Raw genomic sequence first — 25,751 nt, 5'->3', positions numbered from 1 at the left:
GGAAATGAAAAGGTTACAGGAAGATGAGGAAAGAGCAGGGGAATGGGATTAGCTCCGGAGAGCTGGCACAGGCACAATTGACTGGATGGTCTCCTTTTCTGCTGTATCATCCTATGATTCACTCTGCAACTCTGCTACTGATAAACAGCCCATTACGGCTTAGCTCCTGACCATCTCCTCCTATCCCAGGTGCAATAGTTGCTTCAGGGTTTAACCCTGACTGTGCTTGGACTGAACATTCAGACCCTTCCTCTTGGCTCCTTATTCCCACCACTCCCCCACCTCCACCACCCCCACCCCAACTCCTCTACTACCCGCCACCATCATAGAATGCATTGTGTAACAAGATAGAACCATAGGATCTTACTGCATTCAACTTAGTCTGCCTCTCTCTGAAATAGTTCAGTCCCATTCTCCCTACCCTTTCCTTTCAGCTCTCCATTCCGGTGTTCCCTTTCTGATCAGCAGTTACACTCTGGATAAGGAAGTTTCCCCTGAATTCCCTATTGCATTTATCAGTGACTATCTTATATTTATGGACCCTTGATGAGATGCCCCCCCACAAGTGGAAGCATCTTTTCTATGTCCTCCCTATCAAGACCTTTCATAATTTTAAAGACCTCTATCAGGTCATCCCTCAGCTTTCTTTTTTCTAGAGAAATGTGCCCCAGACTTTCCTGATTAATATAACCTCACAGTTCTGGCATCGTCCAGTACTTCTACATCGTTTTTATGATATTCTATCATATTGCTCTGTTTTCTGCATTGATCTAATGATGGAAGTCCCAGTTTTCAAGTCTTTCTTTGTACTTCGATTCCTTCATATACATACAGGAACAGGAGGAGGCCAATCAGCTCTTGTAGCCTGTTCCGTCATTCAATGAGATCATGGCTGATCTACGACTTAACTCCATATACCCACTTTTGTCCCACCTTTTGTTAACAAAAATCTTTAAGCTCGGTTTTAAATACAAGGCAGAATCCCAGTGATTCTGTAAGGTACCCTCTCTAAAGCCTCAATATCCTTCCTATAGCATGGAGCCCAATACAGCACAGTACTCTGAATGAGGTCTAAAGGTTTTATAGGGGCTCATCATTGCCTCCTGACTTTTATATTCCATAACTAGTTTATGCATCTTGGGATACCAGGGGCTTTCACTGCATTTTTATCAATTTGCCCTTACAGTGTTAAAGGTATAGGACCCTCTCTGAATACTCTCTCTTTCCTACACTGAGTGCAGCTCCAACAGCACTCAAGATGATTGACACTATCCAGGACAAAGCTTGATTGGCACCCTATCCACAAACATTCAGTCCCTCCATCACCGAGGAACAGTGGCAGCAGTGTGTATTATCTACAAGATGCACTGCAGGAACTCAGCAAACCTCCTTAGACAGCACCTTCCAAACCCTTGACTGCTATGATCTAGAAGGACAAGAGCAGCGGACACATGGGAACATCACCACCCAGAAATTCCACTCCAAGCCACTCACCATCCTGACTTGGAACTATATCGCTGTTCCTTCACTGTCACTGGGTCAAAATCCTGGAACTCCTTTCCTAACAGCAGTGGGTAGCTACACCCACATGGACTGCAGCGGTTCAAAAAGGCAGCTCACCATCACCTTCTCAAGGGCAATTCAAGATAGGCTATATATGCTGGGCTAGCCAGCAACACCTATATTTCCTGAATGCATAAAAAGCACTCTTGTCAACAGATCCACGTGTGCACTTTCCAACAAACATCGCAGGGGAATGATCGGAACTGGCAGCGCTGGCTAATTTTCTCCTTTCACTAGTTCAGGGATACTCAGAGCAGAGCCATCATATTTATTCCTGGTGCCTGTCACTGAGGGAAGGAATATCAATAATAATAAAATTTATGAGGGGTTTGGATAGTTAAAAAGGAGAAATCAAGGGTTATAGAAGCAAAACATGTAGATGGATTAAGACACAGATCAGCTGTGCTCTAATGGAATGTTAGAAGAGGCTTGATGGGCTGAATGGCCTCCTCCTGTTCCTATATTCCCAGTTGAGGCGTTCTAAATTATAAGGGCTTTTGGTAGAACAGATAAGGAGAAACTGTTTCCACTGGCAGAGGAGACAGAGGCCACAAGGCACAGATTTATGAAAACTTACAAAATAAACAGGAGAAATGAGGAAACTTTTTCTTTATTCAGTGTGTTGTTACAATTGGAATGCGCTGCCTATAAGGGTTATAGCAGCAGATTCAATAGTAACTTTCAAAAGGGAAAAAGATTTTTAAAAATTACTTATCTGTTTATATGATGTGGACATTGCTGGTGAGGCCAGCATTTATTGCACATCCCAAATTCTCTTTGAGAAGGTGGTGGTGAGCTGCCTTCTGGAACCGCTGCAGTCCTTGTGGTGTAGCTACACCCACTGTGCGGTTAGGAAGAGAGTTCCAGGATTTTGTCCCAGGGACAGTGAAGGAATAGCGATATACTCCCAAGTCAGGATTGTGTGTGGTTTGGAAGGGAACTTGCAGCTGGTGGTGTTTTCTTGCATCTGCTGCGCTTGTCCTTCTTGGCAGTAGAGGTCGCAGGTTTGGAAGGTGCATTTAAAGTGGTTTGGAGAGTAGATTCAGTGCACCTTGTAGATGGTATACACTGCTGCCATTGTGAGCTTGCACTGGAGGGAGTAAATGCAGGCACAGCAGTTAATTAGGAAAGCTAATAGAATGTTATCATTTATTGTGAGGGGAATTGATTACAAAAGTAGGGAGGTTATGCTTCAGTTGTACAGGGCACTGGTGAGACCACACCTGGCATGTTGTGTACAGTACTGGTCTCCTTATTTAAAAAAAGGTGTAAATGCATTGGAAGCAGCTCAAAGAAGGTTTACTAGACTAATACGAGGGATGGGGGGATTTTCTTATAAGGAAAGGCTGGACAGGTTAGGCTTGTATCCACTGGAATTTAGAAGAGTAAGAGGCGACCTAATTGAAACCTTTAAGATCCTGAGCGGTCTTGACAGGGTGGATGTGGAGAGGATGTTTCCTCTTGTCGGAGAATCTAGAACAAGAGGTCACTGTTTAAAAATAAGGGGTCGCTCATTTAAGACAGAATCACAGTGCAGAAAAGGCCCTTCGGCCCATTGAGTCTGCACCGACAAGGGAGAAACACCTAACCTACCTACCTAATCCCATTTACCAGCACTTGGCCCATAGCCTTGAATGTTATGATGTGCCAAGTGCTCATCCAGGTACTTTTTAAAGGATGTGAGGCAACCCGCCTCCACCACCTTCCCAGGCAGCACATTCCAGACCATCACCACCCTCTGGGTAAAAAAGTTTTTCCTCACATCCCCCCTAAACCTCCTGCCCCTCACCTTGAACTTATGTCCCCTCATGACTGACCCTTCAACTAAGGGGAACAGCTGCTCCCTATCCACCCTGTCCATGCCCCTCATAATGAGGAGAAATTTTTTCTCTCAGAGGGTCGTGAGTCTTTGGAACTCTCTTCCTCAAAAGGCGATGGAAGCCGAATCTTTGAATATTTTTAAGGCAGAGCTGGTTAGCTTCTTAATTAACAAGGGGGTGAAAAGTTATTGGGTTAGGCAGGAATTGGGGCTGAGGTTACATTCAGATCAGCCATGATCTTATTGATAGGCAGAGCAGGCTCAAGGGGCCAAGTGTCCTTCTCCTGCTCCTAATTCGTATGTTCATATATATGTAAATGTTTAAGGTGATGGGTAGTGGGCAGGGTGCCAATCAAGAAAGCTGTTTTGTCCTGAGTGGTGTCTAGTTCCTTGAGTGTTGGAGCTGCCCTCATACAGGCAAGTGGAGAGTATTCCATCATATTCCTGACTTGTGCCTTGTAGGTGATGGAAAGATTTTGGGGAGTCACAAAGTGAGCTACTCACCAAGGAATTCCCAGTCTCTGATCTGATTTGTATTTAAATGGCTGATTCTGTTTAGCTTCTGGCGAACTGTAACGTCCAGGATTTTGATAATGGGGAATTCAGTGATGTTAATGCTATTGAATGTCATGATGAAATGGTTAGATTCTCTCTTGTAGATTATGTAGATAATCATTTCCTGGCACTTGTGTGGTGTGAATGTTACATGTCACTTATCAGCCCAAGCCTGAATGTTGTCCAGGTCTTGCTGCGTATGGACACAGACTGCTTCAGTATCTGAGAATAAAAGCAAAATACTGCGGATGTTAGAGATCTGAAATAAAAGCAGAAAATGCTGGGAAAACTCAGCAGGTCTGGCAACATTTGTGGAGATAGGAACAGAGTTAACATTTTGAGCTCAATGTGACTCTTCTTCGGAACTGAACTGATAGTAGCTTTTTTATTGTACAGATTTAACATCTCAACTGAAGGATGGTACCTCCAATAGTGCATTACTGACAATACTCCCACACAGAGTGCAGTGCTCCCTCTTTACATCCCCTTCGACAATGCAGTGCTCCCTCCCTCAGTATTGACCCTCTGACAGTGCAGTGCTCCCTCAATGCCGACCCTCCAAGAGTGCAGCGCTCCTTCAGTACTGCCCCTTCAACAGTGCGTTGCTCCCTCAGTACTTACCCTCTCACAGTACAATGACCCCTCCAAAAGCGTAGCACTCCCTAATAATTACTCCTCATCCAATCCCTCAATCATTCTGTATCTATTCAATTTCTCCTTTCCATGATGTGATGACCCTGACACATGCACCTTCTTTATGCCATTTTTCATCAGTTTCAGTTGCTTCTGATGGAGAGAAGGGAGTGACCCCATGGAAAGTCACCTTGATTCATTCTCGGCTGAGCTCATTATAATACCAGACATCTCTTTGTTTCTCTCAGTGACACCAAACCTTCTTTCCCTGTGTCACTGGGAGAAAGAATACTGGTGTGTCCTGAATTATAGCCTTGAATTTCCTGGGTCAGTAATCCCTAATGATGGCCATGTTAAAAGGAAAAAGACAAGCCAGAAAGTGTTTGGTCTGAGGGATTGGTTGTTGAACATTTGGTTGATCTGATTGCGCTCCAAGTGAGATTAGAGCCTTATATATCCCTCAGCGCCAACTTTCTCCACAGTGCTTGGTTGGAGTAACAATCTCATTTTCTAACTATTGACATATTTTGTAGATACTTCCAGTCGTCCCAGAGTTTAATAAAAAAACAGAAGTGAGAATTATAGGTTGTTGCTTGTATTTACCCCGTTGTAGCTTTTGCTTTCTAATCAAATTATGTTTCAAAATCAAAGCAAGTTGAAAGACGTTTTTTACAGCACAGTAAATGCTTGATTAAAATTAATAAATGCAAATCCTGTATTGATCCTATTTTACTGTCATACTTTAATGATCGCTGTATGAAGGAAGTATGGTTTTGGTTGCCTGGTGCATCATATTAGATTGTGAAAGTTTATTTTGGATCGTTACACACAATACTTTCCCTTTGGGGAATAGTGGGAAACTGTTGGAAGGATTAGCAGGCTGATCATCAACCTGTCGAACTATGTCCTGAACACTCCTTCCATGCCACAACAAGTCCTGGAGTGGGACTTGAACCTGGAATTTCTGGGTCAGAGGCAGGGGAGCCACCGACTGAGACATAAGGCTTCCGCTGTGCAAGTAAATTATATTAATGAATGGGCAGAATTTTTTCTAAATAAGTTGCTGACAGAGATGGGAGAGAAACTTGAGAAAGTCACACCAGAGTGCCAACTACTGGTCGAAGCCTGCAACTACATTATAGCAGGGAACTGTTTACATACAAGGGGTTGACTTGAAGCTCCCTCACCAGCAGGTTTGAAGGAGGGTAGCATGTTAATTCCAGTGGGTAGCTTGCCTGCCACCTACCCACCCTCCCCTGCCCCCATTGTAATTATACCGGTGGTGGGAGAATGTCAGGGGACCTGCCCGCCAATGGGCCAATTGATGTCATTAAGTGGGCAATTAATTCCCAGTTAAGGGCCTTACCCTGCTGGGATTTAACTGGTGGCAAGAGAGGCCCACACAAAGTGCCTAGCCCGGCAGGTTCCCCTGTGCTTGCTGGTAACAGGCAGGAGGAGGCTCCCTTCTTAACAGGCCCCCTGAACCCAATGGAGGACCCTCCCCAAGGTTTAACATCCCCCCATCCCAGGTTCCAGCCCCCCCTCCCCCCCACAACCACCCCAGCTTTACCCCCCACCCCTCTTGCTCGCCAGGCCATAGCCTGCCAGTTTGGCTGTAACGAGACCCTGGCCTCCTGCAGCACTGACAGTGACCACCTCTCCCAGTGGTGCTGTTGATACTAGTGTCAGTTGCATCGTTACCCAGGAGTTAGATTTGTTTTTTTCATGTCTAGCATTTCCTGGATAACTATCCAGGTAACTGAGTCAGAACCCTCCAAAGCCCCCACCTCTAACTCAGAGTTGGAGACTTTCCCGGAGGGTTCCAGATGCAGGGGAGTCGCTCATTGGAAGTTGAAACTTCCTGGGCAATTTCTGCAGAGTTTGCATTGGGATTTCCAAGGGGTCCCCAGCGCATCTTCCAGCATATGTCTGGGGTACAACCATCCAGAGACTGGAAGACCTGAGCCATTTTCTCTCCTCATCGTTCCTTCCAAGGTCAATCACTTTAAACTCCTCTGCATCAAAGTTCATCTGCCATGTATCTGCCCATTTCACCAGCCTGTCTATGTCCTCCTGAAGTCTGATACTATCTTCCTCACTGTTTACCATGTTTCTGAGTTTTGCCTCACCTGCAAAATTTGAAATTATTTCCTGTAGCGTATACCCAATCCAAGGTCATTAACATATATTAAAAAGAGCAATGATCCTAATACCTGGGGAACACCACTGTACAGCTTCCTCCAGTCTGAAAAACAACCAGTTACCACTACCCTCTATTTTCTGCCCCTTAGCCAATTTCATTTCCATGTCACCACTGCCCCTTCAATCCCATGAACTTTCATTTTGCCAACAAGTCTTGTGATGTGATGCTTTGACAAATGTTTTTTGAAAGCTCATACGCACATCAATCACACCAAACTTCTCCATGACGTCATCAAAAACTCAAATCAATTACGCTTTGGTCATAAGAATAAAAAAGAATTTTTTTTAAAGGCGAGAAACTTGCAAGTGTTGATGTTCAAGGAGACTTGGGTGTGCTGGTACTGGAAACACAGAAAGTTAGCACGCGGGTGCAGCAGGCAATTAGGTATGTTGGCATTTATTGTAAGGGGGTTGGAGTACAAGAATAAAGAAGTCTTGCTACAGTTGTATAGGGCTTTGGTGAGCCACACCTGGAATATTGTGTGTAGTGTTGATCTCTGTATTTAAGGAAGGATATATAATTGCATTGGAGGCGGTAGAGTAAAGGATCACTAAATTAGTCCCTGGGATGAGGGGATTGTGCTACAATGAGAAGCTGAGTAAATCGGTCTTATATTCTATGGAGTTTAGAAGAATGAGAGGTGATCTCATTGAAACCTATAAACTTCTGAAGAGTCTTAATAGGGCAGACGCTGAGAGATTATCTTCCTCTGGTCAGGGGAATCTAAAACACAGGGGCACATTCTCAGGATAAGGGGCCGATCATTTACGACTGAGATGAGGAGAAATGACTTCACTCAAAGGGTTATGGATCTTTGGAATTCTCTACCCCAGAGGGTTATAGATGTTCCATCCTTGAATACATTTAAAGCTGGGATAGACAGATTTTTGGTCTCTCAGGGAATCAAGGGCAGTGGGGAGTGGGCAGGAAAGTGGAGTTGAAGCCCAAGGTCGACCATGATCGTATTTAAAGGTGGAGCAGGCTCGATGGGCCATGTTGTCTACTGCTGCTCCTATTTCTTATGATCTTATGTTCAAATTTGTCCGACACTGTGTAACAAATCCATGTTTGGCTGTTATTTGTTAACAAAAGTTCTTCCAAATGCCAATTAGTTTCGTCTCAGGTTATTGTCTCTAAAAGCATTCCTGCCATCAGTGGTAGGTTGGCTGGCTTGCAACTGCCAGGTTTTTCCTTTCCCCCCTTTTTTGAATGGGATGTAAAATTTGCAAACCTCCAATCTCCTCACACCATCCCCATATTGACCAGAAACTGAACTGGACCAGCCATATAAAAACTGTGGCTAGAAGAACAGGTCAAAGGCTGGGAATTCTGCGATGAGTAACTCACCTTCTGAATCCCCAAAGCCTGACCACCATCTACAAGGCACAAGTCATGAGTATGCTGTAATAATTTCCACTTGCCTGGATGAGTGCAGCTTAAAATTCAAGAAACGCGACAGCATCCAGGACAAGGCAGCCCACTTGATTGGCACCCCTTCCACAACCTTAAACATCCATTCCCTCCACCACCGACAAACAGTAGCAGCAGTGTATATCATATACAAGATGCACTGCAGGAACTCACCTGGGCTCTTTCAGCAGCACCTTCCAAACCCGTGACCTCTACCACCTAGAAGGACAAGGGCAGCAGATGCATGAGACCATCACCATCTGCAAGTACCCCTCCAGGACACTCACCTTCCTGACTTGGAAATATATTGCCAAACCTTCACTATCTCTGAATCAAAATGTTGACACTCCCTTCCTAACAATACTGTGGGTGTACCTACGCTACATGGGCTTGCAGTTCATGAAGGCAGCTCCCTACCACCTTCTCAAGGGCAATTAGGGATGGGCAATAAATACTAGTCTAGCCAGCAATGCCCACACCCCGTGGAATAATACGTAATATAAAGAACAAGAAGTCATAGCATCTTTAAGGCACAGAGGAGGCCATTCAGCCCACTGCCTCCATGCCCACTCTCTGCAGTCAGTCCCACTATCCTCATCTAAGCTCGTAGCCCAGCAAGTTTATTTCCCTCAGATACCTGTCCACTTTCCTTGTGAAATCCTTGATTGTGTCCGCTTCCATCATCCTCATAGGCAGCAAATTACACCACTCATTGGGTGAACAAGTACTTTCTCACAAGTCTCATGTATTTCTGCCCCAAAACCTTAAATCTGAGTAGTCTTCTCCTTGTACTATCAACTCATGAGAACAAACTTTCTTTGTCTACTTTGTCTAAACCTGTCATTATCTTGAACACTATCAGATCTGGCCTCAAACTCCTTTGCTCCAAGGGGAACAACCCCACCTTTAAACTAAAATCCCCCATGCTTGGAACCATTCTGGTAAATTTTCTCTGCACCCTCTCAAGGACCCTTCCTCAAGTGTGGTGACCAGATCTGGACACAGTACCCCAGTTATGGCCTAACCAGAGATTTATAAAAGTTCAGCATAACTTCCCTGCATTTGTTCCCAAAACCTTGATATGAAACACAAGATTCCATAAGCTTTGCTACTCTCTCAATATGTCCTGCCACCTTCAAAGATTGATGCATATGCACACGAGGTCCCTCTATCCCTGCACATTATTTAGGAAGGAATAAGAATATTGTGACCAGAGCCTCCACAATTTCCACCCTCACTTCCCACAGTAACCTGGATGCAGCCCATCTGGCCCAGATAACCTATCTACTTTGAGAATGGCCAATGTTTTCTCCCACCCAATATCGCTTCTGCCTCCCCTTTTACTGTTACATTGGCAGCATCCTCTTCGCAAGTGAAGACAGATGCAAAGTACTTATTTAGCTGCTCACCCATACCCTCAGCCTGTACAAGAAGGTCTCCTTTTTGTCCATGATCAATCCCACCCTGTCTTTGACTACCCTTTCTTTATTTATCTGTTCATAAAAGATTTTTGGTTCCTTCTTATGTTACTTGTTAACTATTTTTATACTCTCTTTGGCCCTTTTATTTCCTTTGTCAGTTCTTCTCTGTACTTCCTGCAATTTGCTTGGTTCCCTGCTGAAATTATGAGCCTGATATTTATCATGTCTCATTTTGCTGTTTTAATCTAATCTCAATAATTTTAGTCATCCAGACAGCTCTAACTTTGATGCCCTTCCATTCCCACCACCAGTGCACAGTGGCAGCAGTGTATACCATCTACAAGATGCACTGCAGTAACTAACCAAAGCCTCTTTTGGCAGCACCCTCCAAACCCATGACCTCTACCACCTAGAAGGACAAAGGCAGCGGGCGCATGCGAACACCACCACTTGCAAGTTCCTTTCCCAGCAATACCATCCTGACTTGGAACTATATCCTCGTTCCTTCACTGTCGCTGGGTCAAAATCCTGAACTCCCCTCCTAACAAGACTGTCGGCGTACCTACACCACATGGACTGCAGTGGTTCAAGAAAGTGGCTCACCACCACCTTTTCAAGCACAGTTAGGGATGGGCAATAAATACTGGCCCAGCCAGTGATGTTCACATCCCATGAAACAATAAAAAAAGAAATGTTATGTTTTGCTCCAAATATCATTGACTCATTGACAGCAATTAGGCAGCTTCCATAAATAAGCCCATGTCTCAAATGAATTGAACCTTGCAATTTTTTTAAAATGTGGATTAAATGCTAACATATAGGGCACAGAATTTTGCTGTTTTGCAATATTACTGTGGAGTAAATGGGCTGCCTATACCCCTCTCCTATCCATTCTCATAAGTGATGAATGCCACACTGTCAGACTGCTATGTTAAAGGCTAAAACAAGGAGTAGAGGTTATTGGTAAAAATTTAATTACACAGAGGCAGAAACATGCACCACCCATTTACCAGCACAATATTAACTGAATAAACTGGCGCAACAACAAAAGCAACTGTGGGTTCTTTAGAAGTCCATTCCAAGCACTGTTGAACTCAACTCCTCAGAAAATATTAGCTGGAAAACTGACATCACAGAGATTTTCTCATCAACTCAATATGGAAATAGGAAATCAGAACAGGAATTAGCATTACAGGGGAAGCCAATACTTCTAGGTTTACAAATAACCAGCTTCCTCTGAAGATTAAATATGTTATTTCCGATTAATCTGAGCATATCAATTTTATCTTCCACTGATGGGGCTGATTTACAGTAATGAGTATGAAGGAGGTTCCTCCCCGGGTCATGTACTGCCAACCCTGTTGCATCTACTCTGGTCCAATTATTAAATATTCCCAGTGAGTTCTCAGAGTTGAATTCACCAGTAAGTGGGAGCTCACCATTTCAGGAGTAGGATATTCTATTTAAAGCATGAGGTGTTCATTCATTCTCAGAATGTGGACATGGCTGGCAAAGCCAGCATTTATTGCCCACCCCTAGTTACCCCTTGAGAAGGTAGTGATGAGCCACTGCAGTCCATGCAGTGAATACACTTTCATGATGCTGCTAGGTAGGGAGTTCCAGGATGTTGACCCAGTGACAGTGAAGGAATGGCAATATAGTTCCAGGTCAGGATGGTGTTTGACTTGGAGAAGAATTTGCAACTCCCACGTACCTGCTGCTGTTCTTCTAGGCAGTGGAAGTCACATGCTTGGGGTGTGTTTTCAAATGAGCATTAACAAGTTGGTGCAGTTATAGATGGTATTGCTGTCACTGTGCACCAATGGTGAAGTGAATGGATATTTAATCCAGTGGCAAGGTTGTTAATTGAATAAGCTTCTTTAGAGTTTCACCCAGCTGTGTGGAAAGTGCTTCATCAAGAGTTACATATGGTCATTTGGCAGTACAGAACTTGAATATTGCTGAAAAGAGAGACATGTTGTTGAAGTTTTTCATCTTGCACTCATCAGGACAAATGCAAGAATGCCAAATTTCAAATGATCACAACAATTTATACTACAGAAGAAAAGGGTGCTGATTAGTTGGCAAGTCAACTCTGAAGGATGAGGCATTGACAGAGAGAGAGCAATGGGTAACCATAGGCTCCTCAAGTTCTTGGGTAATTCAAAGAAGGCACAAGACTTGAGAAGGCACAAGCATAAATGAGCCACATTACAAACGCTACTAACTATCTTAAATTGGTTGTTAGTATAGCTATTAGCACACTCAGCAAGTGCTGCACAATCACAGATTCACATCTAACAGTAGATGTTTTATTTTGGGTTTTACAAGTGTGAGCTGGTTGAAAATGGTCTGTGCTCTGCCTATTATGAATGATTGAAGGAACATGCTGTATGATTCAATCAGCCAATCATTGGGACGCATGGTTTATGTACCTGGCATCGCACTGGCACTGAAATTCATACAAGATAGAAGAACGGCAAAATGAAGACCCTGGTCACTTTTATTGATGTCAGTCTAACACTCAGTCTAACAGTCTAACACTCAATGATCAATGCTGAATGGTAGTGGTCAGATCACAAGTTATTTACAATATCAAAACAGAAAGTACAAACCCTTCTTATATACTTGATTACGCTAATGGTACACACTGTGTACCTGAGTTGTGCATGAATGTTTTCTGTTATTATAGAGATATATATAGATGATTTGTTTAGATAAGGTTGCTAAGTATCTGCAACACAGGAGCAGACTATTCAGCCCAGTCAGTTCATGCCAGTACTTATGCTACACATGAGTGTCCTTCCACTTTACCTCATCTTATCCCACTAACATAACCTCTATTAAATCACCCCTCAGCTTTCTCTTTTGTAAAGTAAAGAGCTCCACCCTGTCCAATCTTGCTTGGCAGTTATATCCTCTCAGTTCTGATATCATTTGTAAATCTGTTTTACACTTGCCTTAGTACCTTTATTTACTTCTTGTAATGTACAGACCAGAAATGTTCAAGGTACTCCAAATGTGAACTAACCATACCAGTTTAAAATAACATTTCAATGTTTCTAATCTATCCTTCCGTAAATGAACCTCAATGCTTTTTTTCTTACCTTGTTAACCTGCATTGCTCCTTTTCATGATTTGTATCTATATCCTCAGATCCCTTGGCTCCACTGCCCCACTTTGACACTTACTTTGCAAACATTATGTGGTCTCTGTATTCCTACCATCAGACTTATTTATATTCCAAATCATTTGCCCTTTACATGTTCATTCTTTAACGACATCCTGGATTTAATTACCCCTCAAGTTTTTTTTTGTGTTTCATATTAATGTCGGCGATTATACTGATCCTCGACCGGGTATGGATGAGATGAAAGGCAGATCCTGTTAATGATCGGGGGACTTGGTAAATGAAAAAATAGGAGAGAAGGGACAAAATAATTAATATTAAAAGAATCAGGTATGATTTGAGCTAAGTACGCCAGGTCACATGTTTATCTGGGCTCATAACTAGTCACATCAGGGAATGCGACGCCATTATAGGAATCACCCAAAGACTCCATCTCCTCTCAGTTAAATCTCCCTAATATACACGTACCATCTTCCTAGGTTATCTTGGATCTGGATCAGGGCAGTGGCCTCTCAATTCTGGGCCTTCTTCGCCTCCTCCCTCAGTTCCTCCTTTGCCCCAAACCAAACCACTCCCAGGTCCTTGTCAGATTCTACTTAAGTTGCAAAAACAAAACCCTAAAAGTTGTGCTCCCCAGACATGGCCTCTCATATTTAAATCCCTCAGGGCTCCAGTCCTGGGCAGACTGGTGCAGATGTGGTAATGATGCACAGCCCAGCCTGTGGGCCCAGGAAGAGTTACGTAACTCTCAAGTCACAGTGCAGAAGCAGAAGTGGGACTGAGAAATGAGAATTGAAATTGCGATATTTTTCGGATGTGCCTTTCTGGTTCACATTTGTCTCAGCATCAGCTTCTTCCTGGCTTTTCTTTTGGATTGCAACTCTTGGCGCACTTTCATACATCTCCAGTTCACTCGGACACGGTTCCTTCTCAGGGTTAGTTTGATATAGAACGGCATTGGGTGTGTGTGTGTGTGTGCGTGTGAGTGTGTGTATGGGAGTGAGAGAGCTGGTCAGTGCCGAAACCAAATGAGTTCATTTTCTATTGCTCCAGCTAATCCTGCTTTGGAGCATCTGCTTGGATCATTGGCGAGGGTACTGCCCTGATCTCTGTTCACTGGATTCAGTTACTACGAATAGTAATACCACAGTTGGCCTCAGTACTATGACAGGCCCAAGGGGCTAAATTACCTCCTTCGGTTCCTATGACAGGCCCAAGGTGCTGAACAACCTCCTGTTCGTAATGTTTCTAATGACAGGTCCAAAGGGCTGAACGGGCTCTTCCTGTTCCTAATGTTCCTATGAAAGGCTTGAAAGGTTGAATGGCCTCTTCCTGTTCCTGGAACATGGAGCTGCTCCTGTCACGGAAAGCGTCTCACACACACTGTGTTTATTCTGATAGTTCCCAGAGCCTGAGGGGGAAATGTCACCAACACCACAAACGTTTAGAGTGACACTGCTGATACTGAGCTGTAATAATCCATTGAGAAAATGCACCGAAACAAAGCTCTCACTGTCCATTAACTCAATTAACTTGTCAAATCATTGAGATGAAAAGCATTCTTGTAAGTCCAAACAGGAATACTGGAAATTGGCAGAGGGACAGTTGTACTGGGAATGGTGATGCTGCAGTTAGCAAGGAGAAACTAGAGAGGTTTGCAGCTCTTGGTCGCTATCCCATGCTGCGTATTGGACACAACAAGAACAGACTCAATCGTGATGCCCCTCAGAGTGGAGCAATCTCATGCAGTCAGCTGTAGCTCAATGGGTGACAAACTCATCTATGAGTCAGAGGCTTCAACTGCACGGTTACACGGGCCAATACTGAGAGAGTGCTGCACTGTCAGAGGGTCAGTATTGAGGGAGTGCTGCACTGTCAGAGGGTCAGTATTGAGGGTGTGCTGCACTGTCAGAGGGTCAGTATTGAGGGTGTGGTGCACCACCAGAGAGTCAGTACTGAGGAAGCACTGCACTGTCAGAGGGTCAATACTGAGGGTGTGGTGCACCACCAGAGAGTCAGTACTGAGGAAGTGCTGCACTGTCAGAGGGTCAGTACGGAGGGAGCGCTGGATCATCAGAGGTTCAATCCTAAGAGAGCGGTACACTATCAGTGTCAGTTCTGAGGGAGTGCCACACTGTCAGAGAAGCTGTACTGAGGGATTGTTGTACTGTCAGTGGGTCAGTTCTAAGGAAGGCTGCACAATCAGAGGGTCAGTTCTGAGGGAGCACAGTAGTACCAGCAGGTCAGTACTGAGGGAGTGCTGCACCATCAGAGGTTGAGTTCTGAGGGAGTGCTGCAATGTCAGAGGGTCAGTACTGAGGGAGTGCTGCACTATCAGAGGTTGAGTTATGAGGGAGTGAGGGAGTGCCAATCTGTCAGAGAGGCTGTATTGAGAGAGCATTGTATTGTCAGTGCTGGGGAATGCTGCACTGTCGGATCAGAGGGTGTTGCATTGTCAGACTAGTGGTATGGAGGATGTGCTGCATTGTCAGAAAGACGGTGTTGTGGGGGCACTGTACTGTCAGTGGACCAGTACTGAGGGAGTGCTGAGCTGTCAGAGGTTCAGAACTGAGGGAGTATTATATTGTCAGAATGGCAATACTGAGGGAGTGCTGCACTGTCAGATGGCAGTACTGAGGGAGAGCTGTACTGTCAGTGGACCAGTACTGAGGGAGTGCTGCACTGTCGGAGGGTCAGTACTGCGGGAATGCTATATTGTCAGAATGCAGTACTGAGGGAGTGCGGCACTGTCAGAAGGTCAATATTGCAGGAACGTTATATTGTTGGAGTGGCAATATTGAGGGAGTGCTGCGCTGTCAGGGGTGCAGTACTGAGGGAGTGCTGCACTGTCAGAGGGGCAATACTGAGGGAGCACTGTACCATTAGAGGGTCAGTACTGAAGAAGTGATACACAATCAGAGAGACAGTACTGAAGGAAAACTGTACTGTCAGTGGGTCAGTACTGAGGGAGCACTGTATTGCCAGAGTAGCAATACTGAGGGAGTAAGGCAGTACTGAGGGAGTACTGCATTGTCAGAGCGCCAGAAATGAGGGAGTGCTGCACTGTCAGAGGATCAGTGCTGTCGGAATGCTGCACTGTTGGAGGATCAGTACTGCGGGAGTGCTGCACTGTCAGAGGTGCAGTACTGAGGGAATGCTGCACTGTCGGAGTGGCAATATTGAGGGAGTGCTGCACTGTCAGAGGGTCAGTACAGCAGGAATGCTATATTGTCAGAGTGGCAATATTGAGGGAGTGCTGCACTGTTAGAGGTGCAGTACTGAGAGAGTGCTGCACTGTCAGAGGGGCAATACTGAGGGAGCACTGTACCATTAGAAGGTCAGTACTGAGGGAGTGATGCAGTCAGAGAGACAGTACAGAAGGAGAGCTGTACTGTCAGTGGGTCAGTACTGAGGGAGTGCTGTATTGTCAGAGTAGCAGTACTGAGGGAGTACGGCAGTACTGAGGGAGTACTGCACTGTCAGAGGGTCAGAAATGAGGGAGCACTGCACTGTCAGAGGTGCCATCTTTCTAATGAGTCATTAAACTGAGGCCTCATCTGCCCTCTCAGGTGGCTGCAAATGATCCCATGGTGAGTGTTTCCAAGGACAACCGGGGAGTTCTCCTGGGTGTCCTGGAAAATATTTATCCCTCAGCAACATAAAATCACAAACAGTTCTGAATGAAGAATTAATTTACAAAAAAAAAGATTGGTTAACCACACAACAGGATGGAGCCTGGGTCTGTGTACCTACTGTGATCCTGTTAGCTTAAACAGCCAATATCCCATCACACCCGTCTCAGTCTGTGGATCTGAAATCCCATCAAGAGCCCCCAGTTTTGTTACAATCTTGTTAGGGACCATTAACATTCAAAGAAGAAATCCAAACACCCAGTAATTAACTGACGGAACTACGCCACAAGATTTCATATATTTAACCAAAAACAAACTTTGATGCATATCACACCCAACAGAAAATGCTGGAAAAACTCAGCAGGTCTGGCAGCATCTGTGGAGAGAGAAACAAAGTTAATGTTTCGAGTCCATATGACTCTTCTTCAGAGCTTCAGAGCTTATTATATGTCAAAGAGAATTAAACAAATTAAGCACCAATAACCTAACACTATAGTTTATAAAGCTTTATGCTATAAACTCAGTTCTATTTTTAACTTCTACCCAAGAGTTCCCTTATCTTCAGAAATCTTTTAAGGTTCGTTCACTTTTCTTAGGACCAACCCGCAGCCCTCCAGAATTTATTTTAATTCTCCTTAGTATTCCAGCTATTCCTCCAAGGCAAGCTTTCATTTGCTTCTTTGCTCTTCCATTTACTCTTTGGATGCACAACCCTCCACCTTTTCCTTTACCAAACTTATAACTCCTCAGCTCCTTGTTTGGGCTGATAGCGGATCCAATTGCCTTCCCACAGCTTCCCAAGCTAACTCTGCTGACTGCTTTCTGCCACAAGGCTCTATGAGGACCACTGTAGATTCCTTCCACAACTTACATGCTACAGCAAATCTTCCAGCTGCTTTCCCTCATGAAACATAAACTGAGATTGAGCCTCACCCATATTCCAAGTGGTGAACGATGAAGTTAACATTTTCTTCTGCTTGAAATGCAGGCCTAACTTTCACATCCTGTTTGCTCTCTTATTCCGATGAGATTCAGTCTTTACTAAAGCACAGCTACAACTGCCTCCATCTGTTCCCAAACTGAACTGTCTGCCTCTGTCAGCAAACACACAGGTAAATTAAACAAAAGAACGCTCTACCCAAAACTCCACCCTGAATCACTATCTCCATGGCAGCGTGACATGTTTTGGGATGATTCAACCAGAAATACAAACAAATTATTTTACCTTCAAGGCTACTTTTTAACTCTGCAACCCATATCAATACTTTCTATCTCTATTGGAGTTTTACAACTCTCTTGCTCAGAAATGCTAGATTTTGATTTATTTTATTGAGAAAACAATAGACACCCAGAATGGGTCGTTCATTGTTCAAGTATTTCCACCTCCCCCTCTGACTTTGTTAGATAAACATGGGGTAGCTTTTAACTGTAACTAATTCCCAGATTGTTTGAATTGAATTCACATCAGATTATTACCAGTTTCTCAATCTAGATTTTCCAATAATCTTACAGTTAACACTTTAATCTCCAACATAAAAGATATATTCCTGAAGCTAAAAGTTACATTCTACAACACATGAATCGTGAACAACAGTACTACACATAATCGTGCAATTATGTATGCTCCATATTTTTCACCAAATTGAACTGTTCTTATTGTGATTCCAATGTTTATAATCTTGCAAAACAGCTTCCTTGCGCAAGTCATGGCATTTTACACATTCTGAAAGCACTTTCATAAAACCATGCCCTTACGATTTATTTCACAAAGTTACAGATTTACCAACCAATCAGAGAAATTTGAGTCTTCCCAAGCAAATCATTGTTTGTTTGCTTCCAGCTCGCACACTGAAACAAACAGTAATAAACTCATTCAAACCTCAGGGACAGAGAATCAGATAAACTTGCGACACAGAAGGAAGCCATTCTGCCCATCCCGTCTGTGCTGGCTCTTTGAAAGAACGATCGTGTTTAGTCCCACGTCCCTGCTTCCTTAATTATGTAAGTTCCTCCTCCTCAAATACCTGTCCAACTCCCTTCGAAAATTATTCATAGAATCAGCGTTCACCACCTTTTCAGATAGGGTGTTCCAGATCCCAACACCTCCCTGAGAGGAAAATATTTATCTTTGTCGTCCTTATAATCTTCTGTCAATGATTTTGAATCAATGATCATTAGGGTTGGATTAAACACTGAGGGTGGGCTTCCCCTACCCCAGTGTAAATTTCAAAGGGTGATCCCACCTGTGGTTGGCTGACTCGCACTGCAGTGATTTTTCAGCCAATAGGCCTTTAATTAGCATGAGGCGAGACTTCTACCCATCTTCAGGAGGTGGTCCCGCCTCAACAAGCTGCCAGCCATTTGGAGACTGGCAGCACTGCAGTACTGGCAGTGCCACCAGGAGCTGTGACCACTGTCAGTACTGCAGGAGGCATGGGAGGAGGTGCTCAGAGATGCAATCAGTCCTTCAGGGATTTCTGGCAGACCCTGGCCATGGGCTGAGGGCTTGGGTTGCATATTGGACAGGGCAGGGGGGTTGGGGGGGGGGATGGTGGACATAGGGTGGGAAAACCATTGGGAGGTGCCTCTGATTGGCACTGGGGACCCAGGAAGGAGGCAATCCCACCTTGCACTGACCCGCACCCCTCTTTATCTGCCATCCTTACCAGGTGTAGCCTACATGTGACTCCAGACCCACAGCAATGTGGTTGACTTTTAACTGCCCCGAAATGGCCTAGCAAGCCATTCAGTTCAAGGGCAATTAGAGATGGGCAATAGATGATGTCCTTTCCAGCAATGTCCACATCCTATGAAAAAAATAAAGAAAAAAAAATCCTCCAGTTTGAAAAACACACATCCACTACCACCTTCAGTTTCCTGCCAATGAGTCAATTCTATATCCTTACTACCACTTGCCGCTTAAATCCATCTTCTTAACAAACCTCCTACAGCTAAATGCCTTTCCCTCATCAAGGAATTCAATCAAGTTAGTCAGGCGCGATTCTCCTTGAACAAGTCCAGGCTCTCTCCCATTGATTAACACATGAACTCCCAAAACTTTATTCTTCCCTGATAGTGATTTCCAATAATGCCCCTGCTATCAATGTTAGACTGTCTGGCTTGTAGTTCTCTGATTTATCCTCCCTTTTCTTGCATAATGTTGTAAACTAGCATTCTACTGCAATGTAACCTGTCAGAAAGCTGACTGACCGATGCATAAACTGGAATGTTCTTCCATGAGCAAATTTGGACAGAATTGGAACCCCCTCAGAGATAGTCAGGCTGTTGGCAAGAATCCTAGTCAAACAGAAAATGCACCCAGAAAACACCTTCAGAGGAATTATTTGCTGTTAGTGAGTTTGAATCACACCCAGATAAATTGGATAACGAAAAACGAGAGGTGATTGAGAGTCACATTGCTGCCCTTCAGCATTTCTACTCCAAGCACTTTGATTTTCCTGACCGGAAATTTTCCTAACTCTCCAGCCTTCCGATACTACTCCAATAAGGATTGAAAAATTGTGACCAATGCCTCTGCCATTTCTACATCTACTACTTTTAGCATCCTCGGATGTATTCCACCTGGGCTAGGTGGCTTACCAGCTTTCGGTAATGCTGCTGTTTCTAGTACGTCTTCTCCATCTGCCCATGACTTCCCTTTTCCTATGTAAGTGCAATCTTCATGTGATCAGCTTCATTACTATCACTAGATTAATCATTCTTTGCTGTCGGAGGCCTTAGGGCACAGTAGGTAGCCTCTGTGCATCTGAGCCTGAAGGCATTGCTGGGTTCAAGTCCCAACCAGGGGCTTGAGGGCCATGGAAGCTGTGTTCATAATGAGGCCAAACAGGTTGATTATCAATCTGGAAACCCTTACAATATGACTGTGGCAGGCAGGAAGAACGGGATAAAAACAAAAAACAAAAAACTGCGGATGCTGGAAATCCAAAACAAAAACAGAATTACCTGGAAAAACTCAGCAGGTCTGGCAGCATCGGCGGAGAAGAAAAGAGTTGACGTTTCGAGTCCACATGACCCTTCGACAGAACAGTTCTGTCGAAGGGTCATGAGGACTCGAAACGTCAACTCTTTTCTTCTCCGCCGATGCTGCCAGACCTGCTGAGTTTTATCAGGTAATTCTGTTTTTGTTTAGGAAGAACGGGAGAGTCTCCAGGCCAGCCAGAACTGTGCGGTAGCTGCAGTGCAGCAGCCTCCCAATGTTAAAAGTCCCTATGATCTGGTCCTTGCCAAGAGTTGCATTCAGTGGCAAGTGCCATCCTCATTTTGAGGGACTACCAGAGAAAGAATCCTTTGTTGTGGCAGTAATGATGGGGAAATCTGTGGACAATCTTTAAATGGAGCTCTGTTCATATTCAGGGTTTCAGCTTCAACTCGACACCAGGGAGCATGTGCGACTGCGAGGCGAGCCCTTCTCGATCACCTGCACTGGAATTGCTGCTACTTTAGCTCTATCTGTGAAATGGTTTCATCCACGAGGCTCTGTAAGTTAACGGTGTCCTTTACTTGTTTTTTTTTAGCGGTTCTATTTTATTTCATTCGAATCTTGTTTTCTTGTTGACTGCATCCAGTCGCTGGACTGGTTTCTGTAACTGGTTGACGTTGACGAGGGCCAACAATTTCATTCCCTCCACACCCCACCCGTCCCCTCCCCCTCCCCCTCCCCCTCCCACCATCTCAGTCTGTCTAGTTAGAGTACAGGTTCCGTGGCACAGTCTGGGGGCTGGGTTGGTCAACTGGAGGTGTAGTAGAGAGGACGGGAGGTCACCTGATACCTGAGGTAGGGTTATCAGGGGCCGGTGGCGGCAACCACAGAGACTGGCGGCCACGTAATCTCAGGCCGGCGGTCAGCGGGCTGGTTTGCTGCCGCCATCCTGCCCTGAGCCATTTTCAGGAAGGCCAGATCCGGGTGAGCTTGTTAAGGTAATTAAATAGCCAATTGATCAAAGGCTGACTGAAATATCCCTGTCAGCCTGCAAGCACACCCCAGCACCATAGTATCAGCAGCACAGAGGTTGCCTGGAAATGGCTCCCAGAAGCAGCCCAGGGGTTGTTGGGGGGGGGGGGGAGGTGGTGGTTGGTAGGGAGGGTGGCGTTGTGGGTGGGCAGCACTCCAGGGCTTTGATGGACCACCCCCCCCACCCTGACTCCAGCATAGCTGGCCACAGAATCACACAGTGCAGAAGAGGCCCTTCGGCCCATCGAGTCTGCACCAACATGTGAGAAACACCTGACCTACCTGCCTAACCCCATTTACCAGCACTCGGCCCATAACCATGAATGTTATGACGTGCCAAGTGCTCATCCAGGAAGCCCTGTGTTGGTGGCTTCCCCATCAACAATGGTGGTCCAGCCATTGTTTTGTTTCAAAGCTTTTAAAAGTTGCTGAGTGGGTGCTTCGGGATGGGAGGTGCCCTCTCTCCCCCTTACCTGCAATGGCAGGCAGCAGCTCCTTCAAAGCTGGAGGGCTTCCTATTGGCCGTTCAGCTTCAAGAGCCCGCCCACTATCCTCAATTGGACAGCAACATTGCCCTCTGGACACTAATTGGCCAATTCAGGCAAAATCGCTGTCGGGCTATTGCTCCTGACACCCGGTGGGGTCGGAGCCCACAGCTGATATCAACATTAGGGCTCTGACCCAAAATGTAATACTCTGCCTCTGGCCATTTTTGGAAGATTCTGTTTGGGACAATTTCTTCCCAGATTCTGCCAATCGGAAGACTGGGATCAAATCAAAATACTGCAGATGCTGGAAATCTGAAATAAAAGCAGAAAATGCTGGAAAAACTCAGCAGGTCTGACAGAATCTGTGGAGAGGGAAATAGGGTTAACATTTCGAGTCTGTATTACCTGAAGAAATCTCTGAAGAAGGGTCACACAGATCAAAACGTTAACTCTGTTTCTCTCTCCACAGGCGCTGTCAGACCTGCTGAGTTTTTCCAGCATTTTCTGTTTTTATTTCTGGGGTCAAATCCTGTCTTTAAATTGCTCCAAGTCCTCCCCACTCCAGGAAATGGCAGGAGTCGAAACTCTCATTGGCTACGCTGTTTCCTTAAAATGAAATTAGGTGGGTGGTTAAGTAATTCAGGATAAAGTGTACATGGGCAGTGAGAGAAGCTGGGTTAATAGGATGAATGCTGTTTCTCTGTCCTATCCTGTCCTGCCTAATGAATTTAGTCAACGTTTTAAAACCATTTACAATCTGTTGTTTTCTTCTCTGTCCAGCCTGTCCATTTTTCTGTGAACCGACGTTATGGCAACTTTTTCACAATGGGGGCGACGCTTCACATTAACGCTGTGGAAAGAACTGATTCAGGAAACTTCACCTGTGTTGCAGAGGAAGACGGGGAGAAACGATCAGCCGTGTCATTGTTGCATGTTGTTGGTAATAACCGCGCGCCCTAGTCATGGAAACTCTGGAGGGCAGGATGTGTAGATGCAGCCAGTGGTGGGACTGCCATGCAGTCTGCATGTACTGTGTCCCACCCCTCTCACTGTCACCTTTAATTGGATGTGAAAAGATCTGAATCTTCCCCACACCCACTCTCCGTGAAATGATAACATTGATGAGGGCCTTCAGTTATGCGGAGGGACTGGGATCGTTCTCCTTAGAGCAGAGATGGTCAGGTGGAGATTCGATAGGGATTCTCAAAATTAGGAAGGGTTTTCACAGAGCCCAGGAGAAGAAACTGTTTCCAACGGCAGAAGGGTTGGTAACCAGAGGACACAAATAAAGGTGATAATTGGCAACAGAACCAGAGGGGTTCATGAGGCAGTGAGATATTAGGATCTGGTTTGCACTACCTGAAAGGGCGGACGGGTCAGATTCAACAGTATTTTTAAAAAGGGAATTAGATAAATACTCGAAAAGGAAAAAAATATGCAGGGCTATGGGGAAAGAGCAGGGCAATGGGATGAAATAAATAGCTCATTCAAAGTTTGCAATAACTCAATAGACCAAATGGTCTCCTTCTGTTCAGCAAGATTCTATGAGTCCAAGATTGTGCAAATACTTTTTCCCTGTTGGAAATTCAACTTTGAGTCTCTTTTGTGTCCAACCCCACCCTCCACCACCCCACCCCAAACCCCACACCCCAGCCAATATACAAATCTGCCATTTGAAGACACTTTCACAACAGACTTGTATCAGTGCCAGCGAAGGCTTAGGGTTAAGAAGGGATCTGATGCTTCAGGGAGCAGTGTTCCATTCACCCAGAGCTGGAGTTTCTCAGAGCGGGTCTAGCCACTTCTATATAACTCACACTGTTTGTTCCTTGTAGTTTTTCTTGTCACTGTCTGGCTGTTCTAATCCCTGCTGAGGGTTATGGTCTTGTTTCGCTCAAGGACTGTGTTCCAGGCATGTTTTGGGGTAAGACCATAAGACATAGGAGCAGAAATTAGGCCAATCGGCCCATTGAGTCTGCTCCGCCATTCAATCATGGCTGATAAGTTTCTCAACCCCATTCTCCCACCTTCTCCCCGTAACCTTTGAATTAGATGTAACCCCGTAACCTTTGGTTAGATGTGCACCTACTTGAATTGAGGGTTATTATTAGGAGTTGGGGGTTTGAGCTGTATTCCAATCCAGGGGAAATGGAAAGGTTTAGGGTCAGGGCTTGGGCAGGAATGTTTAAGGCTCGAGGCAAAGCCTTAGAATATAAAATAACATTATAGTCTCAGATTCCTAATTAAGATTTTAGGATTTAGGTTTAAGGATTTGGTTCAGGGTTAGTGTTAGAATAGGGTAAGGCTCTCTAACCCTCTGTTGGGGGTCAGTGTTGGGATCAGGGTTGGGGTTGGGTCTGAGTCTTTATCCCTCCATAGAGTCAGGTTGAGCAGCCTCTGGAGTTGAGAAATAGCGATCCCTAATAGGTTTTTCACCATTGGGTTAACTGGGAATAGAGATGGAACAAACCAGACCGTGGGAAAGCATTTTATCAATTGATCATACCACCCCAATCCAACAGCTGCCTTTGGTTGCCTCTTCATCCAAGGTGAATTTGCAAAACTGCACTCAGATTTTCAGCATTGCCTTTTGATTGTACCATTGCCTAGGATGAAATTTATGTCACTCCATTAGGTGATAAGATCCTGCTATCTTAATGTCAGAGTGTGGACAATAAAGAATATTGTACACAAACATTTGTGGGTTTTTATGACAACCCTGACAGCTTTGTGGTCACTTTTGCTGAGGCCATATTTTTATATCTGGATTTTTTTTAAAAAAGTGAATCCAAATTTTCAAATTTCCCTGGTGGGATTGGGACGCTCATTCCCTGGATTATTAATCCATTTGTGGGCTGAGAGAACAGAACCCTGGAGATTTGCAGCTATGTGCCCAATTTATGCGCTGGTTAAATTTTGCTCACGAACTAGGGTGCAGGGCTGTTGATTCCAGGAAATCACCCAATTCCTTGTTGTGTGTCAACAGAGAGAGGTTACGTGCGAATCTCTACTGATCAGAAAACCAACCTGGAGGCAAACATCGGGGAAAGCCTCCAACTCCAAGTGAAAATTGAGGCCTATCCTAAACTGCAACAGACTCGATGGATCTATAAGAACAGGGAGAATGTCAGTGATCACAAGTCAACACTTACAGGGGAATACAATAGGTAACGTATCAAAGGCGCAGTAGCAAACAATGAAGGGACACATGGTTCCAGTTGGTCACGGCCATGGAAGGAGTTCACGTTAAGATCTGACAGCCTGTTAATTCTTCCACTGCCCCATCATGTTCTCCCAGGGTCAGGTGCGAAGATACCAAAACAATGACAGCCACATCATATGAGATTAGAGATATTTAGGCTGGGTCGAGATGGTATGTTTCCCTCCTTAAAGCACATCAGTAAACTAGTTGGGTTTTGTCAACAAGTTGATTGTTTTGTGGTCACTTTTATTGGTGGCAGGTTTATTGAATTCAATCTCATCCTTTCCCGTGGCTGGAGTTTGAGTGAGTTCAGAATTAGAATCAGTGCAGTAACACAACGAGTGGGTTCATGAGATTAGAGCTACACTGTACTCCTGGACTAGAGGATTAATACCAACGCAGATTGCTTTGCTTGAACCAATAGTTAACACAACAATGTAATATGTTGTAATATCCAAGAATTCAGGGTATTAGAGGATGTGCTCACTGCATGTAGGAGAACCTTCAAGTTCAATATAGCCTAAAGCACCTGCCTGTTGCAAATAAACTGCTAATTCGGAAAGAGAACAATTCTTTACATACCAGATCTCAAAGTTTATAACACTTCAAGGTGATCATGTAGGCAAAGATGGAGACATCTTGTACACAGATCCCACAACAGTAAATTAAGTGAATAATGCAGTCTCAGTAGAGAGAGAGATCTCATCGAGGACATATCAA

At 44.7% G+C, this 25,751-nt stretch overlaps 1 protein-coding gene across 1 annotated transcript in view; it reads left to right on the top strand.

Annotated features, from left to right (window-relative positions):
• The window catches only part of LOC121280765 (mast/stem cell growth factor receptor Kit-like), a 50,215-nt gene that overhangs the window by 535 nt on the left and 23,929 nt on the right, over positions 1-25,751 (top strand). Inside the window, exons 2-4 of the mRNA XM_041192933.1 lie at positions 20,744-20,868; positions 22,610-22,769; positions 24,816-24,996. Coding sequence (XP_041048867.1) covers positions 20,744-20,868; positions 22,610-22,769; positions 24,816-24,996 — 466 coding nt within the window. The remainder of the gene's footprint in view (positions 1-20,743; positions 20,869-22,609; positions 22,770-24,815; positions 24,997-25,751) is intronic.

This window comes from Carcharodon carcharias, chromosome 8 (assembly GCF_017639515.1).
Source record: "Carcharodon carcharias isolate sCarCar2 chromosome 8, sCarCar2.pri, whole genome shotgun sequence".
In the NCBI taxonomy this organism is placed as follows: domain Eukaryota; kingdom Metazoa; phylum Chordata; class Chondrichthyes; order Lamniformes; family Lamnidae; genus Carcharodon; species Carcharodon carcharias.
The sequence above is the reverse complement of the archived record's forward strand: the minus strand, read 5'-3'. Positions and strand labels throughout refer to the sequence as shown.